The sequence below is a fragment of the Microtus pennsylvanicus genome, chromosome 7, assembly GCF_037038515.1.
Source record: "Microtus pennsylvanicus isolate mMicPen1 chromosome 7, mMicPen1.hap1, whole genome shotgun sequence".
NCBI classification, from domain to species: Eukaryota; Metazoa; Chordata; class Mammalia; order Rodentia; family Cricetidae; genus Microtus; species Microtus pennsylvanicus.
The window spans coordinates 123833328-123854808 of NC_134585.1; the positions used below are offsets into that span (position 1 = coordinate 123833328).

At 43.5% G+C, this 21481-nt stretch overlaps 1 protein-coding gene across 4 annotated transcripts in view; it reads left to right on the plus strand.

Moving 5' to 3' along the window:
- The window catches only part of Pmf1 (polyamine modulated factor 1), a 29568-nt gene that overhangs the window by 2300 nt on the left and 5787 nt on the right, over positions 1 to 21481 (plus strand). For 3 of the 4 annotated variants that reach the window (XM_075978586.1, XM_075978590.1, XM_075978587.1), the window contains exon 2: positions 21193 to 21298. The exons of the other annotated variant lie outside the window; for it this stretch is intronic. In XM_075978586.1, coding sequence (XP_075834701.1) covers positions 21193 to 21298 — 106 coding nt within the window. The remainder of the gene's footprint in view (positions 1 to 21192; positions 21299 to 21481) is intronic. 4 annotated transcript variants of the gene reach the window in all.

The window sequence follows — 21481 nt, forward strand, 5'->3', positions numbered from 1 at the left end:
ATCTGTAATGAGATCTGGTGCCCTCTTTGGCCTGCAGGTGCACATGCAGACAGAACACTGTATACATAATAAATAAATCTGAAAAAACAAAAGAACGAAGAAGATGATGTTTAACAATGTGTTGTCAGAAAGCCCCTCAACAAAGGTCAGAAACCCAAGACTGAGTGTCCTGTTACTTCAGATATCCTGTGGTTGTGTTAGCTTTCTGTCTCTGTAATAAAAGCCAGAGATCCCTGAGAAAGAAGGGTTTGTTCTCACTCACACTTTAGGGGTTTCAGTCCACAATTGCTTTGGCTTATATCAAACTGGGAAGCAGCTCAGCTGTTAGCAGCCGGAAGAAGGGGCCGCCATAGTCCCAATATCCTTTCCAGCCATCTAGCCCCAGTGAGCTAACTTCCTTCTACCGGGCTCACTCCACCCAGTTCCACCACCTTCGAGTAGCAAAGCCTGGAGGCCAGACTTTGAATACACGGCCCTTAGGGGTCACTTGCTATTCAAACTATGATAGTCCACCTTCCTCTCAGGCGGTGTCAGACTCTCAGAGCTATGGCCTGGCTCATAGTGTTTATTCTGCCTGACGCTCATGAATAGCACATGCTGATACTCAAGATAAATCAGGAGATAAAGGAGCTCCAGTTCATCTCCCGAATGCCAGACCTCTGTCTCCAGCAAGGTGTCCCATACAGCAGCCCAGCTCTGTGTGGATTACCCTCTTCTTTTCCTGAGTCTGTTACATGGTTCAGGGTTCTGCTGTCTGAGTTCACACTGGCCATTCCTGCATTCTAATCTCATTTCCAGTCTTGCCACCACCGTCAGACTCCACACCGTCTTCTGGCTTCTGTCGTATCTGCACCCTCCAGTACACATGGTTTCATCTTTAGCCTCAGGCCTGACACTTTTCCCCCTGATGTTTTCTCACTTAGAACATTCTCCTTGGTTAAATAGACACTCCAGTTGGTCTCAATATAGAAAGGGCTCAGTAAATGTTACTTACTTTCTTACTTTTTGAAAGAATAGTTTATTAATTGAACTGCTCAGGAGAGTGGGTTGGAGAGTAACTAGAGAATTCCGGTAGTCATTTACAAATTCAGATTTCTTTCTTTTTTTTTTTTGGTTTTTTGAGACAGGGTTTCTCTGTAGCTTTGGTGCCTGTCCTGGAACTAGCTCTTGTAGACCAGGCTGGCCTCGAACTCACAGAGATCCACCTGCCTCTGCCTCCCGAGTGCTGGGATTAAAGGCATGTGCCACCACCGCCTGGCCAGATTTATTTCTTTTTGAGACAGTCTTGCTATGTAACCCAAGCTGGCTCAAACTTAGAATCCTCCTGCGGCTTCAACCTTCTGAGTCTTGGGCTCTAGACTCATAGGATGTTGGGTGCAGCTATTTGGGTTCCTGGCTTCCCTCCTCCCAACTCTTCCAAGCTTTTAAAAGTCTTCAATTTCAAGGGCAAAGTGCTTTTATTTATGACAGAAGTTGTCACACACTGTTCTTCATGCCAGTCATCTAACGGGTCTGGGTGGTTTGTGTGGGGTCCTTAGGTGGCCCAGATGACCAGAAGACACCCCATATGCAGTTGCAGAAAGCAACAGAAAAGTCAGCATGCTAGGGTCCACCCAAAATGGCATTGACGCCAGGGGAGGGTGAGGCATCCCCTTTTAAGCCTGCTTAGGAGAATTGCAATTGTGGTTAAGAGTACTTTGAAGTGATTGGGTATAGACCCTTACTGGTACAGGAATCATTTTATGATTGGCTCATAACATCTGGTCGGCAACTATGGTTGCCGTGTCAGGGGTCTGTTTGACTGAAAATAGCAAGAACAGCTCCTGCTTGTGACTGGATAGGACCCTGATTGTCTATCAGACTGGACGTATCTCCTGAGGGTCTGGTTGAAGCCAGACAGGAGTCAACATAGCATGGTGGGGTAATATAATACAGAGGTCTTAGCAAACTGGCCCTGGTCTCTTCATTCACCCCTTGAGTTGAAACATAAGTCAAATCTTTGAACGTAGTGGACTGTATATCATTTGTAGGCAGGGGTGTGTATTGGCTGTGAAGGACCATTGGCTTAATTATTCCACACTTTCTTTTATAATACAGAGACGTGTATTAACTATACAAGGCCCAGAAATTGGAGCGAACAATAGGATTAATAGGGATCCTGCCAATGTGGTTATTAAGGTGGTGGCCATGGGGACTGCAAGAACTAGGTTTCATACCAGTTAGAACTGTTCCTCCATTGTTTTTTTTTCTATCCTGTAACCTTTTGTGCACCAGGGACAGAGGAGGAGATTCTTTTATCACCCCTGAGTGATTAGCATAAAAGCAATATTGTTCTAGGGCCAGGCATAGCCCTCCCTGTTGTAAGAGGAGGAGGTCTACTCTCCATCGGTTTCTGCTAAAGAACTGAGGGATGATCTAAATGAGAAATAGATTTTTCCAGCTCAGCCAGCTCTTGATCAGTCAGGGCACCTAAAGTTCTGTGATTTTCATGCTGTAACACAAGGACAGTAGTAACTATTCTGGCCGCCCCAGCCGTCCCTAGAGCCACCAAAGTGGGAGTCGGGTGCTGTGGAGCGCCGCTGTTGAGTAGGGAAAGGTGACTAGGTGGGTTGTCATGCTCTCTGCCAAATAATAAAGAACCCGGGGAAATTTGAACAAGGACGCAAACTCTTGTTTTGTTGTGGTATCTGGGTGTGAGAACATGGGGTAAGTCCTGTGGAGCATGCCTACCAGGTGCCTTCAGGTGGTAACAGGTGGTGGGCATGCTGGTAATAAGCCACCAGGATGGACATGTTGGATGGCAGGATACAAAGGCCAGTCCTGCAGACTGATCCTAATATAAGCTTGGGGTGGTTCCCCATGGGCAGGTCGTGTGGGAAGAAGTTCCATGTATGAAGAGATGACTGCTGTGTCCTTGTAGTAAGGAGGAGACGGGTGTAGACAAAACCAACAGGTCTGGGTCCAGTTTGACTGAAAATTATTTAGGTAATTGCATGTAGCCGATAGGAGAGCAATAGCTTGATTAATTGGTCCTTGGGGCTGAGAGAAAGCCTTAGTATGACATTATTAAGGGGGCTGACTGTTGATGTGGGAGTCCCCTCTGTGTGTTGCTTGTATTGATTATTATCCCAAGCAGCGCAATAGAATTGTCCTGGTCCCCCGCAGGTCCAGAACAAACATAGAATTTGATAGCTTTAGGCAGGCCTTTAAGTATGATCTATGACACCCATAACCTGCAGAGCAGTCATAAGACAGGGTGTTTCCAAGCAGACCAGGCCATCTGGGCAAGATCACAGAGATCTACTGAGAACATGGGGAAATAAGTACCCAGGATGCATGGGATGTAAGGTTGGAGATGATATGTCCATCCCCAGTATCAGAAAGAACCCAGCTAGCTAATGTTCTGTGGTTGGGGGGGTTGGGGACTAATTTTGCCAATGGAAAAGAGAGCCAGAAGCAAATCAGAGTAAGGGCAAGGGTCCTTAGCTTTAAAGGGTCCGTTGGGTGTAGGAGACTTTCTATTTGCTGGCAGAGTCGTCTGCTCAACAAGCTTAAAATAAGAGTGATGAATCCATATCTTGATCCCTTTGACTTTTTCAAGATGTTATTTTTTTCTGCTGTATAGTACCCCATTGTGTAAATTTACCACATTTTCCTTATCCATTCTTCGGTCGAGGGGCATTTAGGTTGTTTCCAGGTTCTGGCTATGACAAACAAAGCTGCTATGAACACAGTTGAGCACATGTCCTTGTGGCACGACTGAGCATCCTTTGGATATATTCCCAAAAGTGGTATTACTGGGTCTTGAGGAAGGTTGTTTCCTAATTTTCTGAGAAATCGCCACACTGACATCCAAAGGGGTTGTACCAGCTTGCATTCCCACCAGCAAATGCAGGAGTGTTCCCTTTTCCCCACAACCTCTCCAGCATAAGTTGTCATCAGTGTTTTTGATCTTGGCCATTCTTACAGGTGTAAGATGGAATCTCAGGGTTGTTGTGATTTGCATTTCTCTGATGACTAAGGATGTTGAACATTTCCTTAAGTATCTTTCAGCCATTTTAGATTCCTCTGTTGAGAGTTCTCTGTTTATGTCTGTACTCCATTTTTTTTAATTGGATTATGTGATCTTTTGATGACCAATTTCTTGAGTTCTTTGTATATTTTGGACATCAGACCTCTGATGTGGGGTTAGTGAAGATCTTTTCCCATTTTGTAGGCTGTCGTTTTATCTTGTTGACCGTGTCCTTTGCTTTACAGAAGCTTTTCAGTTTCAGGAGGTTCCATTTATTAATTGTTTCTCTCAGTGTCTGTGCTGCTGGGGTTATATTTAGGAAGTGGTCTCCTGTGTCAATGCGTTCAAGTGTACTTCCCACTTTCTCTTCTATAAGGCTCAGTTTGGCTGGCTTTATGTTGAGGTCTTTGATCCATTTGGACTTGAGTTTTGTGCATGGTGATAGATATTGGTCTATTTTCATTTTTCTACATGTTGATATGCAGTTATGCCAGCACCACTTGTTAAATGTGCTTTCTTTTTTCCATTTGATATTTTTTGCTTCTTTATCAAAGATCAGGTGTTTGAAGATGTGTGGATTGATATCCAGGTCTTCTATTTGGTTCCATTGGTCCTCCTGTCCGTTCTTATGCCAGTACCAGGCTGTTTTCAGTACTGTAGCTCTGTAGTAGAGTTTGAAGTCAGGGATTGTGATGCCTCCAGAAGTTAGTTTATTACCCAGGATTGTTTTGGCTATCCTGGGTTTTTTGCTTTTCAAAATGAAATTGAGTACCGTTCTTTCAAGGTCTGTGAGGAATTTTTCTGGGATTTTGATGGGCATTGCATTGAATCTGTAGATTGCTTTTGGTAAGATTACCGTTTTTACTATATTAATTCTGCCTACCCAAGAGCATGGGAGGTCTTTCCACTTTCTGGTGTCTTCAATTTCTTTCTTCAAAGATTTAAAGTTCTTTTCATACAAGTCTTCCATTTGTTTGGTTATAGTTACTCTGAGATATTTTATGCTATTTGTGGCTATTGTGAAGGGTATTGATTCTCTGATTTCTTCCTCAGCCCTTTTATCATCTGTGTACAGCAGGGCTACTGATTTTTTTGAGTTAATGTTTTTGGAATCACTTATGTAAACTATCATATTATCAGCAAACAGTGAGAGTTTGACTTCTTCTTTTACAATTTGTATCCCCTTGGTGTCTTATTGCTCTAGCTAGGACCTCAAGAACTATATTGAATAGATATGGAGAGTGGACAACCTTGTCTTGTTCCTGATTTCAGTGGAATCGCTGGGAGTTTCTCTCCATTTAGTTTGATGTTGGCTGTTGGCTTGCTGTATATTGCCTTCATTATGTTTAGGTATGTTCCTTGTATCGCTGCTCTCTTCAAGACCTTTATCATGAAGGGATGTTGTATTTTGTCAAATGCTTTTTTGGCATCTAATGAGATGATCATGTGGTTTTTATTTTTCAGCTTGTTTATATGGTGGATTGCATTGACAGATTTTCGTATGTTGAACCATCCCTGCATCTCTGGGATGAAGCCGACTTGATCTTGGTGGATGATGGTTTTGATGTGTTCTTGGATTCGATTTGCCAGTATTTTTGCATCAATGTTCATGAGTGAGATTGGTCTGTAATTCTCTTTCTTAGTAATGTCTTTCTATGGTTTGGGTATAAGGGTAATTGTAGCCTCATAAAAAGAGTTTGGCAATGTTCCTTCTGTTTCTATTGTGTGGAATAATTTGAGGAATATTGGTATTAGTTCTTCTTTGAAAGTTTTGTAGAATTCTGAGCTGAAACCATCTGGTCCTGGGCTTTTTTTGGTTGGGAGACTTTTTTTTTAATGTTTATTTATTATGTATATAATATTCTGTCTGTGTGTATGCCTGCAGGCCAGAAGAGAGCACCAGACCTCCTTACAGATGGTTGTGAGCCACCATGTGGTTGCTGGGAATTGAACTCAGGACCTTTGGAAGAGCAGGCAATGCTCTTAACCACTGAGCCATCTCTCCAGCCCCTGGTTGGGAGACTTTTGATGACTGTTTCTATTTCTTCAGCTGATGTGGGAGTGTCATATATCAATCTGTTGATTTCATTGGCTAAGCAATAAGGAAACTGCTAGGCCCATTGGATAGGCCCACCCTTAGGTGGGTGGAGTAAACAGAACAGAATGCCGGGAGGAAGAGGAAGTGAGGTCAGACTCAACAGCTCTCCTCTACGGAGCAGACGCAGGAGAGACGCCATGCTACCTGCTCCAGGGAAGACGCACGCTATGAAGCTCCGACCCAGGATGGACTTAGGCTAGAATCTTCCCGGTAAGCGCACCTAGGGGCGCTACACAGATGATTAGAAATGGGCTAAATTAATATGTGAAAATTAGCCTAGAAGAGGCTAGATAGGAATGGGCCAAAGCAGTGTTTAAAAGAATACAGTTTCCGTGTAATTATTTCGGGGCATAAGCTAGCCGGGCAGGCGGCTGGGGTTTTGGGGACGTAGCCCCGCCGCTGCGCCCATATTACAACATTCAGCAGCTATAGGTCTGTTTAATTTGCTTATCTGCTCTTGATTTAATTTTGGTAAGTAATATTTATCCAGAAAGTTGTCCATTTCCTTTAAGTTTTCCAGTTTTGTGGAATACAGGTTTTTGAAATATGACCTGATGATTCTCTGTATTTCCTCCGTGTCTGTTGTTATGTTGCCCTTTTTATTTCTGATTTTGTTAATGTGGATGTTCTCTCTCTGTCTTTTGGTTAGTTTGGTAAGGGTTTGTCTGTTTTGTTGATTTTCTCGAAGAGCCAGTTCTTTGACTCATGGATTCTTTTTTTTTTATTTTTAAAGATTTATTTATTATGTATACAACAGTCTGCCTCGATGTATGCTCGCACGCCAGAGGAGGGCGCCAGATCTCAGTACAGATGGTTGTGAGTCACCATGTGGTTGCTGGGAATTGAACTCAGGACCTCTGGAAGAGCAACCAGTGCTCTTAACCTCTGAGCCATCTCTCTAGCCCCCTTTTTAGGATTTTCGAGACAGGGTTTCTCCGTAGCTTTTGGTTCCTGTTCTGGAACTAGCTTTTCTAGACCAGGCTGGCCTCAAACTCACAGAGATTCGCCTGCCTCTGCTTCCCGAGTGCTGGGATTAAAGGCGTGAGTCGCCGCCACCACCACCTGGCTGACTCATTGATTCCTTGTATTGTTTTCTTTGTTTCTATTTTGTTGATTTCAGCTCTCAATTTGATTTTTTTCTTTTTTTTTAATAAATATTTATTTATTTATTATGTATACAACATTCTGCCTCCATGTATGCCTGCAGGCCAGCAGAGGGCACCAGACCCCATTACAGATGGTTGTGAACCACCATGTGGTTGCTGGGAATTGAACTCAGGACCTTTGGAAGAGCAAGCACTGCTCTTAACCTCTGAGCCATCTCTCCAGCCCCAGCTCTCAATTTGATTATTTCCTTCCATCTAGTTCTCTTAGGTGAGTTTGCATCTTTTTGTTCTAAAGTTTTCAAATGTTCTTTCAATTCACTAATGTGGGACTTTTTCCAGCTTCTTTATGTCTGCGTTTAGTGCTATGAACTTCCTCTTAACACTGCTTCCATTGTGTCCCATAAATTTGGGTATGTTGTGTGGTCATTTTCATTGAATTTTAGGAAGTATTTAATTTCTCCCTTTATTTCTTTCTTGACCCATTGGTGATTCAGGTGAGTATTGTTTAATTTACATGTGTTTGTGGGTTTTCTGTAATTAGTATTGTTGGTATAGGTTTATACCATGGTTATCTGATAAGGTACATTGGGTTATTCCAATTTTTTTGTATGTGTTGAGGTTTGTTTTGTTACCGAGTATGTGGTCAATTTTTGGGACGGTTCCATGAGGTGCTGAGAAGAAGGTATAATCTTTCCTGTTTGGATGGAATATTCTATAGATGTCTGTTAAGTCCATTTGAGTCATAACATCTGTTAGTTCTCTTATTTCTCTGTTCATTTTTTGTCTGATTGACTTGTCCAGTGGTGAGAGGGAAGTGTTGAAGTCTCCCACTATTAGTGTGTAGGGTTGTATGTATGATTTAAGCTTTAGAAGTGTTTCTTTCACATATAAGGGGCATAGATGTTCAGTATTGAAATTTCCTCTTGATGGATTTTTCCTGTGACTAATATGAAATGACCTTCTTTGTCTCTTTTAGCTTGAAGTCTATTTTGTTAGATATTAGGATAGCTACACCCTCTTGTTTCTTAGGTCCATTTGATTGGCATATTTTTTCCCAACCCTTTACTCTGAGAAGATGTCTGTCTTTGAAGTTGAGATGTGTTTCTTTTATGCAGAAGAAGGATGGATTCTGTTTTTGTATCCAATCTGTTAGCCTGTGCCTTTTTATGGGTGAGTTGAGTCCATTTACATTAAGGGATATTAATGATCAGTGTTGCTATCTCCTGTTAATTTAGTTTTCATCGTTGGTGATGTTAATTCGTGCATTTTTTTCTTCTTTGGGATTTGCTGTAATGAGATCATCAATTGTGTGTGGTTTTTTGTTTTTGTTTTGTTTTTTTTTTTTGGTATAGCCATCTTCCTTGGGTTGGAATTTTCCTTCTAGTATTTTGTGTAGGGCTGGGTTTGTATCTAGGTATTGGTGAAATCTAGATTCATCATGGAATATCTTGTTTTGTCTTTCTGTAGTGATTGACAGTTTTGCTGGGTATAGTAGTCTGGGCTGGCATCCATGGTCTCTTACTATCTGCATAATGCTTGACCGTGACCATCTGGCTTTTATTGTCTCCACTGAGAAGTCAGGTGTAATTCTGATAGGTCTGCTTTATATGTTACTTGGCCTTTTTCCTTTGCAGCTCTTAATATGCTTTCTTTACTCTGTATTTGGTGTTTTGATTATTATGTGGCAAGAGGACTTTTTTTTATCCAGTCTATTTGGCGTTCTGTAAGCTTCTTGTATCTTCATAGGCATATCTTTCTTTTAGGTAGGGAAAGTTTTCTTATCATTTTGTTAAATAAATTTTCTGTGCCTTTGAGTTGAACTTCTCCTTCTATACCTATTCTAAGATTTGGCCTTTTAATGGTGTCCCATATTTCCTGGATACTTTGGGTTAAGCTTTTGTTATATTTAATGTTTTCTTTAACTGATTAGTCTATTTCCTCTATTGTATCTTCAGCATTTGAGATTTTCTCTTCCATCTTTTGTATTCTGCTGTTTATGCTTGCATTTGTGGTTCCTGATCATTTTCTCATGATTTCTGTTTCTATAATTCTCTTGGTTTGTGTTTTCTTTATTGCCTCTATTTTAGTTTTCAAGTCCTGAATAGTTTCTTTTATATATTTGATTTCTTTTCCTTGGTTTTCTTTAAGTGATTTGCTGATATCTTCCAATTTTTTGTTGGTCTTTTCCTCAATTTCTTTAAGGGAATTTCTCATTTCATCTTTAAGAATTTCAAACATTCTCTTGACGTTATTTTTTAGGTCATTTTCTTCTGCTTCAGACATTTTTGGTTGTTCAGGTCTTGCTGTTGTAGGGTATTTAGTTTTTACTGGTGTTGTGTTCCTCTTTGTGGTGTAGCTTGTGAGCTTACCTTTTCTATTCATCTTTTCCTTTAATAGGTGTGGTTAGGGCTGTCTGAGATTCTGTTGAATAATCTTCTGGTGCCAGTGAAAGCTCAGATGGTTGTTCCTCGTGGTACAGTCAGTGTCACAGTTCTAGGTACCCCATTGGTTACTCTGTATTCCTGGAAATAACTCAGTGCTCCTGGGCCTTGCTCTGCTCACTTGTAGTTTGCTTTGTCAGGCCTACTTTGGCCTAGATTTTTGCCCTGTTTTTGTAAATCTTGGTCTGGATCCCCTCCTGCAGAGGTCCCAGGCTTGGGTGTGCCTGGACCTGCAGAGGACCTGCTTACTTCCTCAGAGGTCCTAGACTCAGAGGAACCTTTTCCCCACAGGTCCCTGCTCAGACCTGCAGGGGGTTCCAGGTTCCTGCCTATTCCCTTTGATGTTACAGACCAATGCCGGACCCACAGAGGTCCCGGTTCAGGCCTACTCCCTCTGAGGACCCAGACTCATACCTCACGCCTGGCCCTGCCGATATGTCTGGTTCCTGCCTATTCCCTCGGAGGTCCCAGTTAAGTGAATATCTTCAATTGACTTGTTAACTTCCCTGAGGTTCTGCGCTGGCCAGTAATCACTGGTCCCCAGATTTTTTGGGGGGGGAGTTTCGAGACAGGGTTTTTCGAGACAGGGTTTCTCTGTAGCTTTGGTGCCTGTCCCGGAACTAGCTCTTGTAGACCAGGCTGGCCTCGAACTCCCAGAGATCCGCCTCCTCTGCCTCCCGAGTGCTGGGGTTAAAGGCGTGTGCCACCACCGCCCTGCTTGGTCCCCAGATTTTTGACTGGCAGTGCACTAGAATTCCGTGCTCCGGTAGTCGGTTTATATGTTTGGTGATGCCCAGTTTGGCTTCTGGAGTCAACAACTGGGGGCGGCTGGATTGCTAGCCCTGGGTGGTTGGTCTCTGCTGTATTCCAGGAATAGAATGTTGGAGTTTGAGCATTAAGGAGATATTTCTGAAAGTGTCTGTGGACAAAGCCTATATTCTTCCTCTAGGTCCAGACATAAGGCGAAGGGGATTGTCACCCCCTTCCCAGTGAAATTGATTTGGACTTTCATTTTGGCTAGTAGGTCCTGGCACACAACAGGGGTAGGGGCACTCAGGAGTAACCAATAAGGAATGGGATGCTTTTTTCCTTCCTCAAATCTACAGTTCGCTTGCTGGCCGGTGTGAAGCTGTTATGTGGCCCTTGCACCCGAGCTTGTTTGCCAGATAAAGGAGTTTTTAGCATAGAATGATGCACCCAGTGTCCACCAGACAATCAGCTGGCTGCCCTCCACTTGCAGGAGGGGATCCAAGCCCTGTCCTCCTTAGTCATGTAGGCCTGCCAGCTCACGGACTTCGTGTCCTCCCCCCGCCGGATCCTTCCCTCTCCTTCACATGTTTGCAGGGCACCCTCTTTCCTGTCTTCACTGTCTCTGCCGTCTTCAGGTATGTCGTCTCAGCCCCTTTGATCAAGACAAGCATTGCAAAGTGTAGGTGGGCCTGTCTTGGTCCATGCTTCAAACCCATTGGCCTTTTATAGTTTCTCTGCCACGAGTCAGTTCAGAGGCTGTGTTTCAGGCCCTCTCCCTTTCCTTGAGTGTTGGCGTGTACGTTCTAGCTGTCTGGATCTTGTCCCAGCTGAGCGACTTTGGACAAGCTTCTGTTTGCTAGTTGTTGCTCATCTGAGCAGTGGAGAGGATGGTAATGGAACCTGCCTCACAAGGTTCTTGTCAGATTTTGATAAGTTACTTCATACAGAATGCTTGGGAACAGGGTCAGGTACCAGTAGTCCTCTGAATGTTTCCATGATTGCAGCATCTTTTTACACATGCTTACACGATGCACTGCCCTTGAGTCACACTACCTGAGCCTCAGCACCTCTGTTCTTGTGTTCAGGAAGCCCCTCCAGTCTGCCACACCCCCCCCCGTGCCCCCCCTCGTGCCGCCCACCCTCCCCCGTGCCGCCCGCCCACCTCCATACCGCCCACCTCCGTGCCGCCCGCCCACCTCCGTGCCGCCCGCCCCCGTGATGCACAATATCCTGAAGACTGGTCTGTACCTGTGTGGTGTGGTGTGGTGTGGTGTGGTGTGGTGTGATGTGGTGTGGTGTGGTGTGGTGTGGTGTGGTGTGGTGTGGTGTGGTGTGTGTGTGTGTGTGTGTGTGTGTGTGTGTGTGTGTGTGTGTGTGTGTACGTCGAGGGTAACTTTCAGGAGTCAGGCCTCTCTTTCTACCATGTGAATGCCAGGGATCAAAGTCAGGTCATGGGTCTTGGCAGCAATTACCTTTACCCATTCTGCTATTTTATTGAAACATGGTTGCTCACTAGCTTGGGGCTTGACCATTAGTCTAGGCTGGCAGGCCATCAGTCCCCAAGAATCTACCCATTTCTACCTCCTGATCTCTGGGATTTTACGTGGGTCCTCTTGTGTGCATGGCAAGTGCTGTACTGTGAGCCTCTCCTCACAGCTGGATTTGTGTCAGCAAGGTTGGCCTGCTGTGGTGGTATGCTATTGGAGCTCCGTAAGCTGTTTGTGTTTGAGACTGGGTCTGTGTAGTTCAGGCTGGCCTTGAACTTCTGATCTTCCACCTATCCAATGCTGGGATTATTACAATCTACAAGGTGTATTGTTTTTATTTTATGCCTGGTTTTATTCAGTTCTGAAGGTTGAATTCATGGCTTGGTACACCCTAAGCAACTGCTTTACGTCCCCATCTGGAAAATCCCTTCTGAAGAATGAGCGGGCAGCTCCGTAACGGCAGGTGGCTTTGGACAGACTGTTTTGTGACCTAGCTTCATCTGTTTTCAGATTCCTGCTTCTTTTGCGCCAGTCGCTACTGCCATCTGGTGAACAAACTGTGGAACTGTTGAATTGGGATGCCTGCTGTTCATGGTAGCATAAGGCAAACCTGGTTTTTGGGGGGCTTTTTTTTTTTTGAGACAACGTCTCATTTGGCCCATGCTGACCTAGAACTCACTCTCTCCTTCTGCATCCTGATAGAAGGCTGCAAGTGTGTGCCACCGCACAGCTTCTGACCCTCTTGGCTCCCTTGGCACTGTGTACACTGTGATAGTGCCCAAGAATGTTACGTATTTCTTGTCTGGGCCTCTTTTTACATTTCAGTGTGTGTACAAAACATATTTGGGCATCTACATAGAGAATTCGAGAACAGCGAAGGTTGTATAAAGAGACGGCATCAGCCACCACACTACGTGGGTGCTGGATCTCAAACATATTCTTGTGTGTACACGGCAGGCATGTTGCTGGCTGAGCCATCTCCCCGGCCTCTGCAGTTAAACGTTGTCAAGTAGACCCGAGCTCCTTCACAGTGAGTCAGTTGTTTCCCTTTCCTGTCCTGGACACTGAGCCCGGGACCTCATTCCGCCACTGAGTTACACCCCAGTCCCTATGGGTGTCCAGAGCCGGAAATGAAATGCTGCCTCAGTGAATTCCCATAATGCATGCGGAGAGAAAGTGCTGGGTTCAAGTAGACCACTCTCATCCCCTCAGGAGTTTCCATGTATTTGTGTTTTGTGTTTTTGAGCTAGAGTCTCACTGTATAGCCCTGACTGGACTGGCGTTCATAGATGTCCTGCCTATGCGGGGTTAGAGACATACACACGTCAGCCAGCCTCTTACTCACTCGTTCATTCCTTATTCATTTATCTGTGTGCATTGGTGTGTGTGAGAGAGTGTCAGAGCCCTTGGAACTGGAGTTACAGACAGTTGTGAGCTGTCATGTTGATGCTGGGAATTGAACCCAGGTCCTCTGGAAGAACAGCCAGTGTTCTTAACTACTGAGCCATATCTCTAGCCTCTACTTGTTTTTTTTTTTAATTCTGTTTTTTTAAATTTATTTATTTATTACGTGTATAGTATTGTGCCTGCACATATGCCTGCACACCAGAAGAGGGCACCAGATCTCATTACAGATGGTTGTGAATCCACACCATGTGGTTGCTGGGAATTGAACCCAGGACCTAGAAGAGCAGCCAGTGCTCTTAACCTCTGGACCATCTCTCTAGCCCTTGGCCATTATTTTAATTTTTAAAAACGGCATATTACTGTATACTGTGGGCTGACTTCAAACTCACTATGTAACTGAAACTGGTTTTTTTCTTTCTTTATAGATAAATACTTTTCTTCCTTGTGTTTTCTGAGACAGGGTTTCTCTGTATAGTCCTTGCTGTCTTAACTTGCTCTGTAGATCAGACTGGCCTCAAACAGCCTGCCTCTGCCTCCTAAGGGCTGGGATCAAAGGCGTACTCCACTACACCCAACATCAAAATTCTCTCTCTGTGTCTCTCTGTGTCTCTCTGTCTCTCTGTCTCTCTCTCTCTCTCTCTCTCTGTTTTTTGTTTTGTTTTTCAAGACCCTATTTCTTTGTGTAGCCTTGACTGTTCTAGAACTAGATCTGTAGACCAGGCTGGCCTCAAACTGAGAAATCCTCCTGCCTCTGCCTCTTGAGTGCTAGGATTAAAGGTGTATGTCACCACCTGGCTTCACCTTTTGAGTGCTGGGACCCACGTATGTATTAAAGATGCTTTCTTTTAAGTTAGAGGCAAGGTTTCAGGGGCTGGAGATGGAGCCTGAGGGAAGAACACTTGCTTAGCATTCACAAGGACCCGAGTCTAACTCCCAGCACTGCCAAAAGCAAAAGGAAGGAGAGGTTTTGGTTGTGTTGCTGAGACTGCCCTCAGACTCCTAGGCTCAGTGGATCCTCCTGCCTCAACCGTGCATAGCTACTTTTATCTAGAAATTTTAAAAGAAAAAGAACCGGTGACACTGGATTTCAGAAAACTATTGTGTATTAAGGGACTCTGTTTAACAGCTTTGGAAGCCCTAGGCTCGGGCCTCACCTCTCCTGGTAATGCTAGAAAGCTCAACTCAGTTTTAAAGTTCAGTTTATGGGTTTCTTTTTTGAGACTGGAGACTTTGAAACTTTGTATCCCTGGCTGGCTTTGAACTCATGATCCTCCTACTTCTGCCTATTATGTGATGAGGTTATAGGTATGTACCACCATACCAAACTAGTAGTTGGGTTATCATACAGCCAAGGCTGGTTTGAATGGTCCCCTGCCTTTGCTCCGGTGCCGTCAGGCTTTCTTTTTGTAGCACAGGAGAGCGAGCACAGGGCTCTGTGTGTGCTAGACAGGCACCTTACCAACAGACCTAGAAATGAGGGTTTTAATTTTGTTGCTGTTTTGCTTTGTTTTGTTTTAAGACAGGGTCTCTCTTACAGTCCTGGACTGTCCTGGAACTCATTAAGACCAGGCTGGCCTCAAATTTGCAGAGATCCCAGTGCTTCTGCCTTCTGATTATTGCTGGGATCAAAAGTGTGCACTACCAGAAACTTTTTTATATGTATATACAATCATGCCTTGTTTTCTGCCCCCCCTCCCTTTCAAAGGTAACCTTTATTCCAGATTGGCCTAAAACTCTTTATGTAGCTGAGAATAAGCTTAAACTCCTGATCCTCTAGCTTCTAGTTCCTGGTGGCTGGGATTACATGCTGGTCCCGCCACAGCTGGTGTACACCCAGGACTGTATGCATGCCAGGCACCCACTCTCCCAACTGAAGTGGCAGTCACGTTGGGATGTGTCCTGCAGTGTCACCTATAGGTCCAACTCTTCAGGACGAGCCAGAGGATCACTCACTAGAGCCCAGAAGTTTGAGACCAGAGTGGGCTACACCGTTAGTACGGGCTGGAGAGATGACTTGTTGCTCTTCCAAAAGAACCAAGTCTGGTTCCCAGCACTGATGTGGCAGTTCACAGCCATTTGTAAAATAACTCCAGTTCCAGGGGATCCATTGCCTCTTCTGATCTCTTTATGCAACAGGCACAGGTGCACAGACATATGTGCAAGCAAAACACCCATACATATAAAATGAAAATAATACACTCGCAAAAGAAGGGAAAAAAGGACAATGATAGAAGACACTCTACATCACACATGCACATGCGTGTGTACATATGCACATACATACATGCTCACTCAAAGGGTAGTCAGTGTATTTCTACGGCTTCTTGGCTTAGGTGGATAACTCTTGCCTTCCTTCCCTATTGTACTCTGTTGACTGAGTTTTCTGTCCTGCCTGGTTCCCGCAGTCATTAAGTCCCAAAGAAATCACACAGAGGTCTACATTAGCTATAAACTGATTGGCCCATTAGCTCAGGCTTATTATTAACTCTTATAACTTATATTAGACCATTATTCTTGTCTATGCTAGCCACATGACTCAGTACCTTTTTCAGCAAGGCAGTCACATCTTGCTTCTTCTGTGGTGGGGTCACAACTGCCGAAAGAGCTTCCTTCTTACCAGAATTCTCCTGTTCTCCTTGACCTGCCTCTTCTTCCTGTCTGGTTGTCCCACCTATACTTCCTGCCTGGCTACTGGCCAATCAGCATTTATTTAAAATATAATTGACAGAATACAGTCGTCCCACACCAGCGCCCCCCAGTGCAAGGCTGTGAAGCCAAGGCCTCACGCATGTTAAGCGCACTGTACTACTTAGCTAGATCCACAGTACTACTATATCCACAGTACTACTATATCCACAGTACTACTATATCCACAGTACTACTATATCCACAGTACTACTATATCTACAGTACTACTATATCCACAGTACTACTCTATCCACAGTACTACTATATCCACAGTACTACTATATACACTGTACTACTATATCCACTGTACTACTATATCCACAGTACTACTATATCCACAGTACTACTATATCCACAGTACTACTATATCCACAGTACTACTATATCCACAGTACTACTATATCCACAGTACTACTATATCCACTGTACTACTATATCCACAGTACTACTATATCCACAGTACTACTATATCCACAGTACTACTATATCCACTGTACTACTATATACAGTACTACTATATTCACAGTACTACTATATCCACAGTACTACTATATACAGTACTACTATATCCACAGTACTACTATATCCACAGTACTACTATATCCACAGTACTACTATATCCACAGTACTACTATATCCACAGTACTACTATATCCACTGTACTACTATATCCACAGTACTACTATATACAGTACTACTATATCCACAGTACTACTATATCCACAGTACTACTATATCCACAGTACTACTATATCCACTGTACTACTATATCCACAGTACTACTATATACAGTACTACTATATCCACTGTACTACTATATCCACTGTACTACTATATCCACAGTACTACTCTATCCACTGTACTACTATATCCACTGTACTACTATATCCACAGTACTACTATATACAGTACTACTATATCCACAGTACTACTATATCCACAGTACTACTATATCCACAGTACTACTATATCCACAGTACTACTATATCCACAGTACTACTATATCCACAGTACTACTATATCCACAGTACTACTATATCCACTGTACTACTATATCCACAGTACTACTATATCCACTGTACTACTATATCCAGTACTACTATATCCACAGTACTACTATATCCACAGTACTACTATATCCACAGTACTACTATATCCACAGTACTACTATATCCACAGTACTACTATATACAGTACTACTATATCCACTGTACTACTATATCCACTGTACTACTATATCCACAGTACTACTATATCCACAGTACTACTCTATCCACAGTACTACTCTATCCACAGTACTACTATATCCACAGTACTACTATATCCACAGTACTACTATATCCACAGTACTACTATATCCACAGTACTACTATATCCACTGTACTACTCTATCCACAGTACTACTCTATCCACAGTACTACTATATCCACAGTACTACTATACACAGTACTACTCTATCCACAGTACTACTCTATCCACAGTACTACTATATCCACAGTACTACTATATCCACAGTACTACTATATACAGTACTACTATATCCACAGTACTACTATATCCACAGTACTACTATACACAGTACTACTCTATCCACAGTACTACTCTATCCACAGTACTACTATATCCACAGTACTACTATATCCACTGTACTACTATATACAGTACTACTATATCCACTGTACTACTATATCCACAGTACTACTATATCCACAGTACTACTATATCCACAGTACTACTATATCCACAGTACTACTATATCCACAGTACTACTATATCCACTGTACTACTATATCCACTGTACTACTATATCCACAGTACTACTATATCCACAGTACTACTATATCCACAGTACTACTATATCCACTGTACTACTATATCCACAGTACTACTATATCCACAGTACTACTATATACAGTACTACTATATCCACAGTACTACTATATCCACAGTACTACTATATCCACAGTACTACTATATCCACAGTACTACTATATACAGTACTACTCTATCCGCAGTACTACTATATCCACTGTACTACTATATCCACAGTACTACTATATCCACAGTACTACTATATCCACTGTACTACTATATCCACTGTACTACTATATCCACAGTACTACTATATACAGTACTACTATATCCACAGTACTACTATATCCACAGTACTACTATATACAGTACTACTATATCCACAGTACTACTCTATCCACAGTACTACTCTATCCACAGTACTACTATATCCACTGTACTACTATATCCACAGTACTACTATATACAGTACTACTATATCCACAGTACTACTATATCCACAGTACTACTATGTCCACTGTACTACTATGTCCACTGTACTACTATATCCACAGTACTACTATATCCACAGTACTACTATATCCACTGTACTACTATATCCACAGTACTACTATATCCACAGTACTACTATATCCACAGTACTACTATATCCACAGTACTACTATATCCACAGTACTACTATATCCACAGTACTACTATATCCACAGTACTACTATATCCACAGTACTACTATATCCACAGTACTACTATATCCACAGTACTACTATATACAGTACTACTATATCCACAGTACTACTATATCCACAGTACTACTATATCCACAGTACTACTATATCTACAGTACTACTATATCCACAGTACTACTATATCCACAGTACTACTATATCCACAGTACTACTATATCCACAGTACTACTATATCCACAGTACTACTATATACAGTACTACTATATCCACAGTACTACTATATCCACAGTACTACTATATCCACTGTACTACTATGTCCACTGTACTACTATATCCACAGTACTACTATATACAGTACTACTATATCCACAGTACTACTATATCCACAGTACTACTATATCCACTGTACTACTATATCCACAGTACTACTATATCCACAGTACTACTATATCCACAGTACTACTATATCCACTGTACTACTATATCCACAGTACTACTATATCCACAGTACTACTATATCCACAGTACTACTATATCCACTGTACTACTTAGCTAGATCCATAGTCTTCCCTTTGTTTTTGTATCTGTCTCTTTCTCAGACCAATTTCCTTCAAGATGCCTTTATTCTCTGGGTGTTTGCTGTAAACTGGTAGCCCACTAGGCAATGGATATAACCCTCCTACAGCTGTCAGTAGGGAGGGAGAAATGGTGGCAAACACAGATGTTCACTTGAACCTGGCAATGAGCAATGTGACAGACCCCCACCATCTAAGGGTAAGCATTTTGTCTTAGTATACCTTGGTGACTCTGCTCAGATATCAAAAGGACAATTCAAAGGACAGATGCTGGGAACCCTTCCAACCCACAGCCCACAGCAGAATTCCAGGCATCTTGTTTTGCTCCTGGTCTCCCCAGCCACTCAGTCTGTGGCTATGAAGTGGAGTGTGGAGGGACACACGATGCTGCCCGAGTGGGCTGGAATTGACACGGGATAATTGTGGCTTACACATCAGAGATCCTGTTCCTTTCCACTGCCCACACAGGCATCCGGGTCAAGTTAGGCACATCTCTCCTCAGCTCCGGTAGTGGACAGAACCCAGGGAGGGGTGGAGCAGACTGCCCACAAGGGTCACTTGAGAACTCTTGTGGGATTTCTGATATTGAGAACCCTAAAATGTGAAGGACCCAGGAACATGCCCATTTCCTGAGGGACGTTTTTCTATAGGGCCCAAGTGGCCCGCCCTGACAGCACGAGAAGACACTGGAATGGGGGGTGGTGTGTGTTTGTGTGTGCGCTGCCACGGGTTGATGTTGGGTGATTTCATCAGCCAGTGCCAGTGTGGGAATGGCTTAAATGCCTTGTGGATTTCTTGAAAATTACACTCAGGGAAGGAAAGTGATGTTTTAGGAAACGCCCAAGGCCATCTGGTGGCCAAACATAAAGTTATACTGTCTTATAAACTGTAATGTCTTGTGGAAGGGGTGCTGGAACCTGGATGCCCCACAGCAGTGCCAGCGATGAAGCAGCATGGAGTCCACTAACCAGACAGCCAGGATGGAGTTTCGGCCCTGGTTGTCTGGCTGCGGACCTGCTCCACTCCCGGCTGCCTCTCCCACTGTGGGCCTCGGGTCCGCTTGGGTGGCAGAGCCCTTCTGCTCGAGCCTCCATGGCTCCTCTGTCTGTGTTTCCTTTCTCATAACAGAGCAGGTTCTTGGCCTTGACCACTCTGCACTGGAAGAGCTTGCTGGCTCTTGAGGACGTACTGCCTGGGTTCAAGTCCTGCCTGCACAGATCATAGGCCGAGTGGTTTCGACAACCTCTTCCCTTCATAAGCCTTGGTTTCCTCCTTTGTTGAGCAGGACAGCAGCATCTGTGCTGCCCAAATCACCTCACACACCGCCCTCCCTGCTGCAGGAACCTGAGACCACTGGCCACACCAGATCCCATGTCTTTCATTCTTTCTGCTGTCTGCTTCCCACCATCATGGTCATGAACTCTACTACTCTCTGGAACCATGAGTCCCAAATTAAGTACTTTCTTTTATAAGATTTGGGTTAGTCGTGGTGTCTCTTCACAGAAATAGAACACTAAGACACCAAACCACCACAATGACCTGCATTTATTTATTTATTTTAAAATGTTTTTTTTTAATGGTTTATTTAACTTCATTTTATGTGCATTGGTGTGAAGGTGTCAGATCCCCTGCAACTGGATCTTCAGATAGTTGTGAGCTGCCATGTGGATGCCAGGAATTGAACCCGGGTCCTCTGGAAGAGCAGTCAGTGCTCTTAACCACAGAACCATCTCTCCACCGTTTTATTTTTACTGGGTTTTTTATTTCAACAGGGTCTCATGTAACTTAGACTGGTCCTGGTTTTACTATGTAGCTGAAGTTGACCTTGAACTCCTGACCTTCTGAACTCCACCTCCCAAGTGCTAGGATTACAAGTGTGTTCCTGGTTTTATGCAGTACTAGTAGATGGCTTCATGCATGTTAGGCAGGCACTCTACCAACTGAACTGCATTTCGTAAATGCTGCTAGAGTCCTAGTTTGAAGTAGAAGCAGCGTACCTGTTATTGAGGACAGATCTGCACCCACAGCCATTACCCAGGTCTCAATGACAAAACTGAAGTCTTTTAATAAACATAGAGGTGACCTGCTGGAGGCTGATCACCCCAAGTTTTCTTGTCTCCTTCCTGACAGCTTCGAGAGATTCACCAGCTGTTACAAGCCCTTCCAGCAGTTAGACCCTAAGGTGATGCAGTGGGTCTATGACAAGTTTGTGACTCAGTTACAGACGTCCATCCGGGTGAGTGGCACAGTGGCCAGAAGGGCCTTTTCGCTTAGCTTTCACCCTACATTCAGCTCCCTAGAGATGACAGTCTGTTTGCTGTCCCTGTCTGCTCAGCTCCAATGCAGTAGTAAATGCCACCTTCTCACCTCGTTCTGTAATATGACTTGTGTGTTTATAAGTGGTCTGCCAGCCAAGACC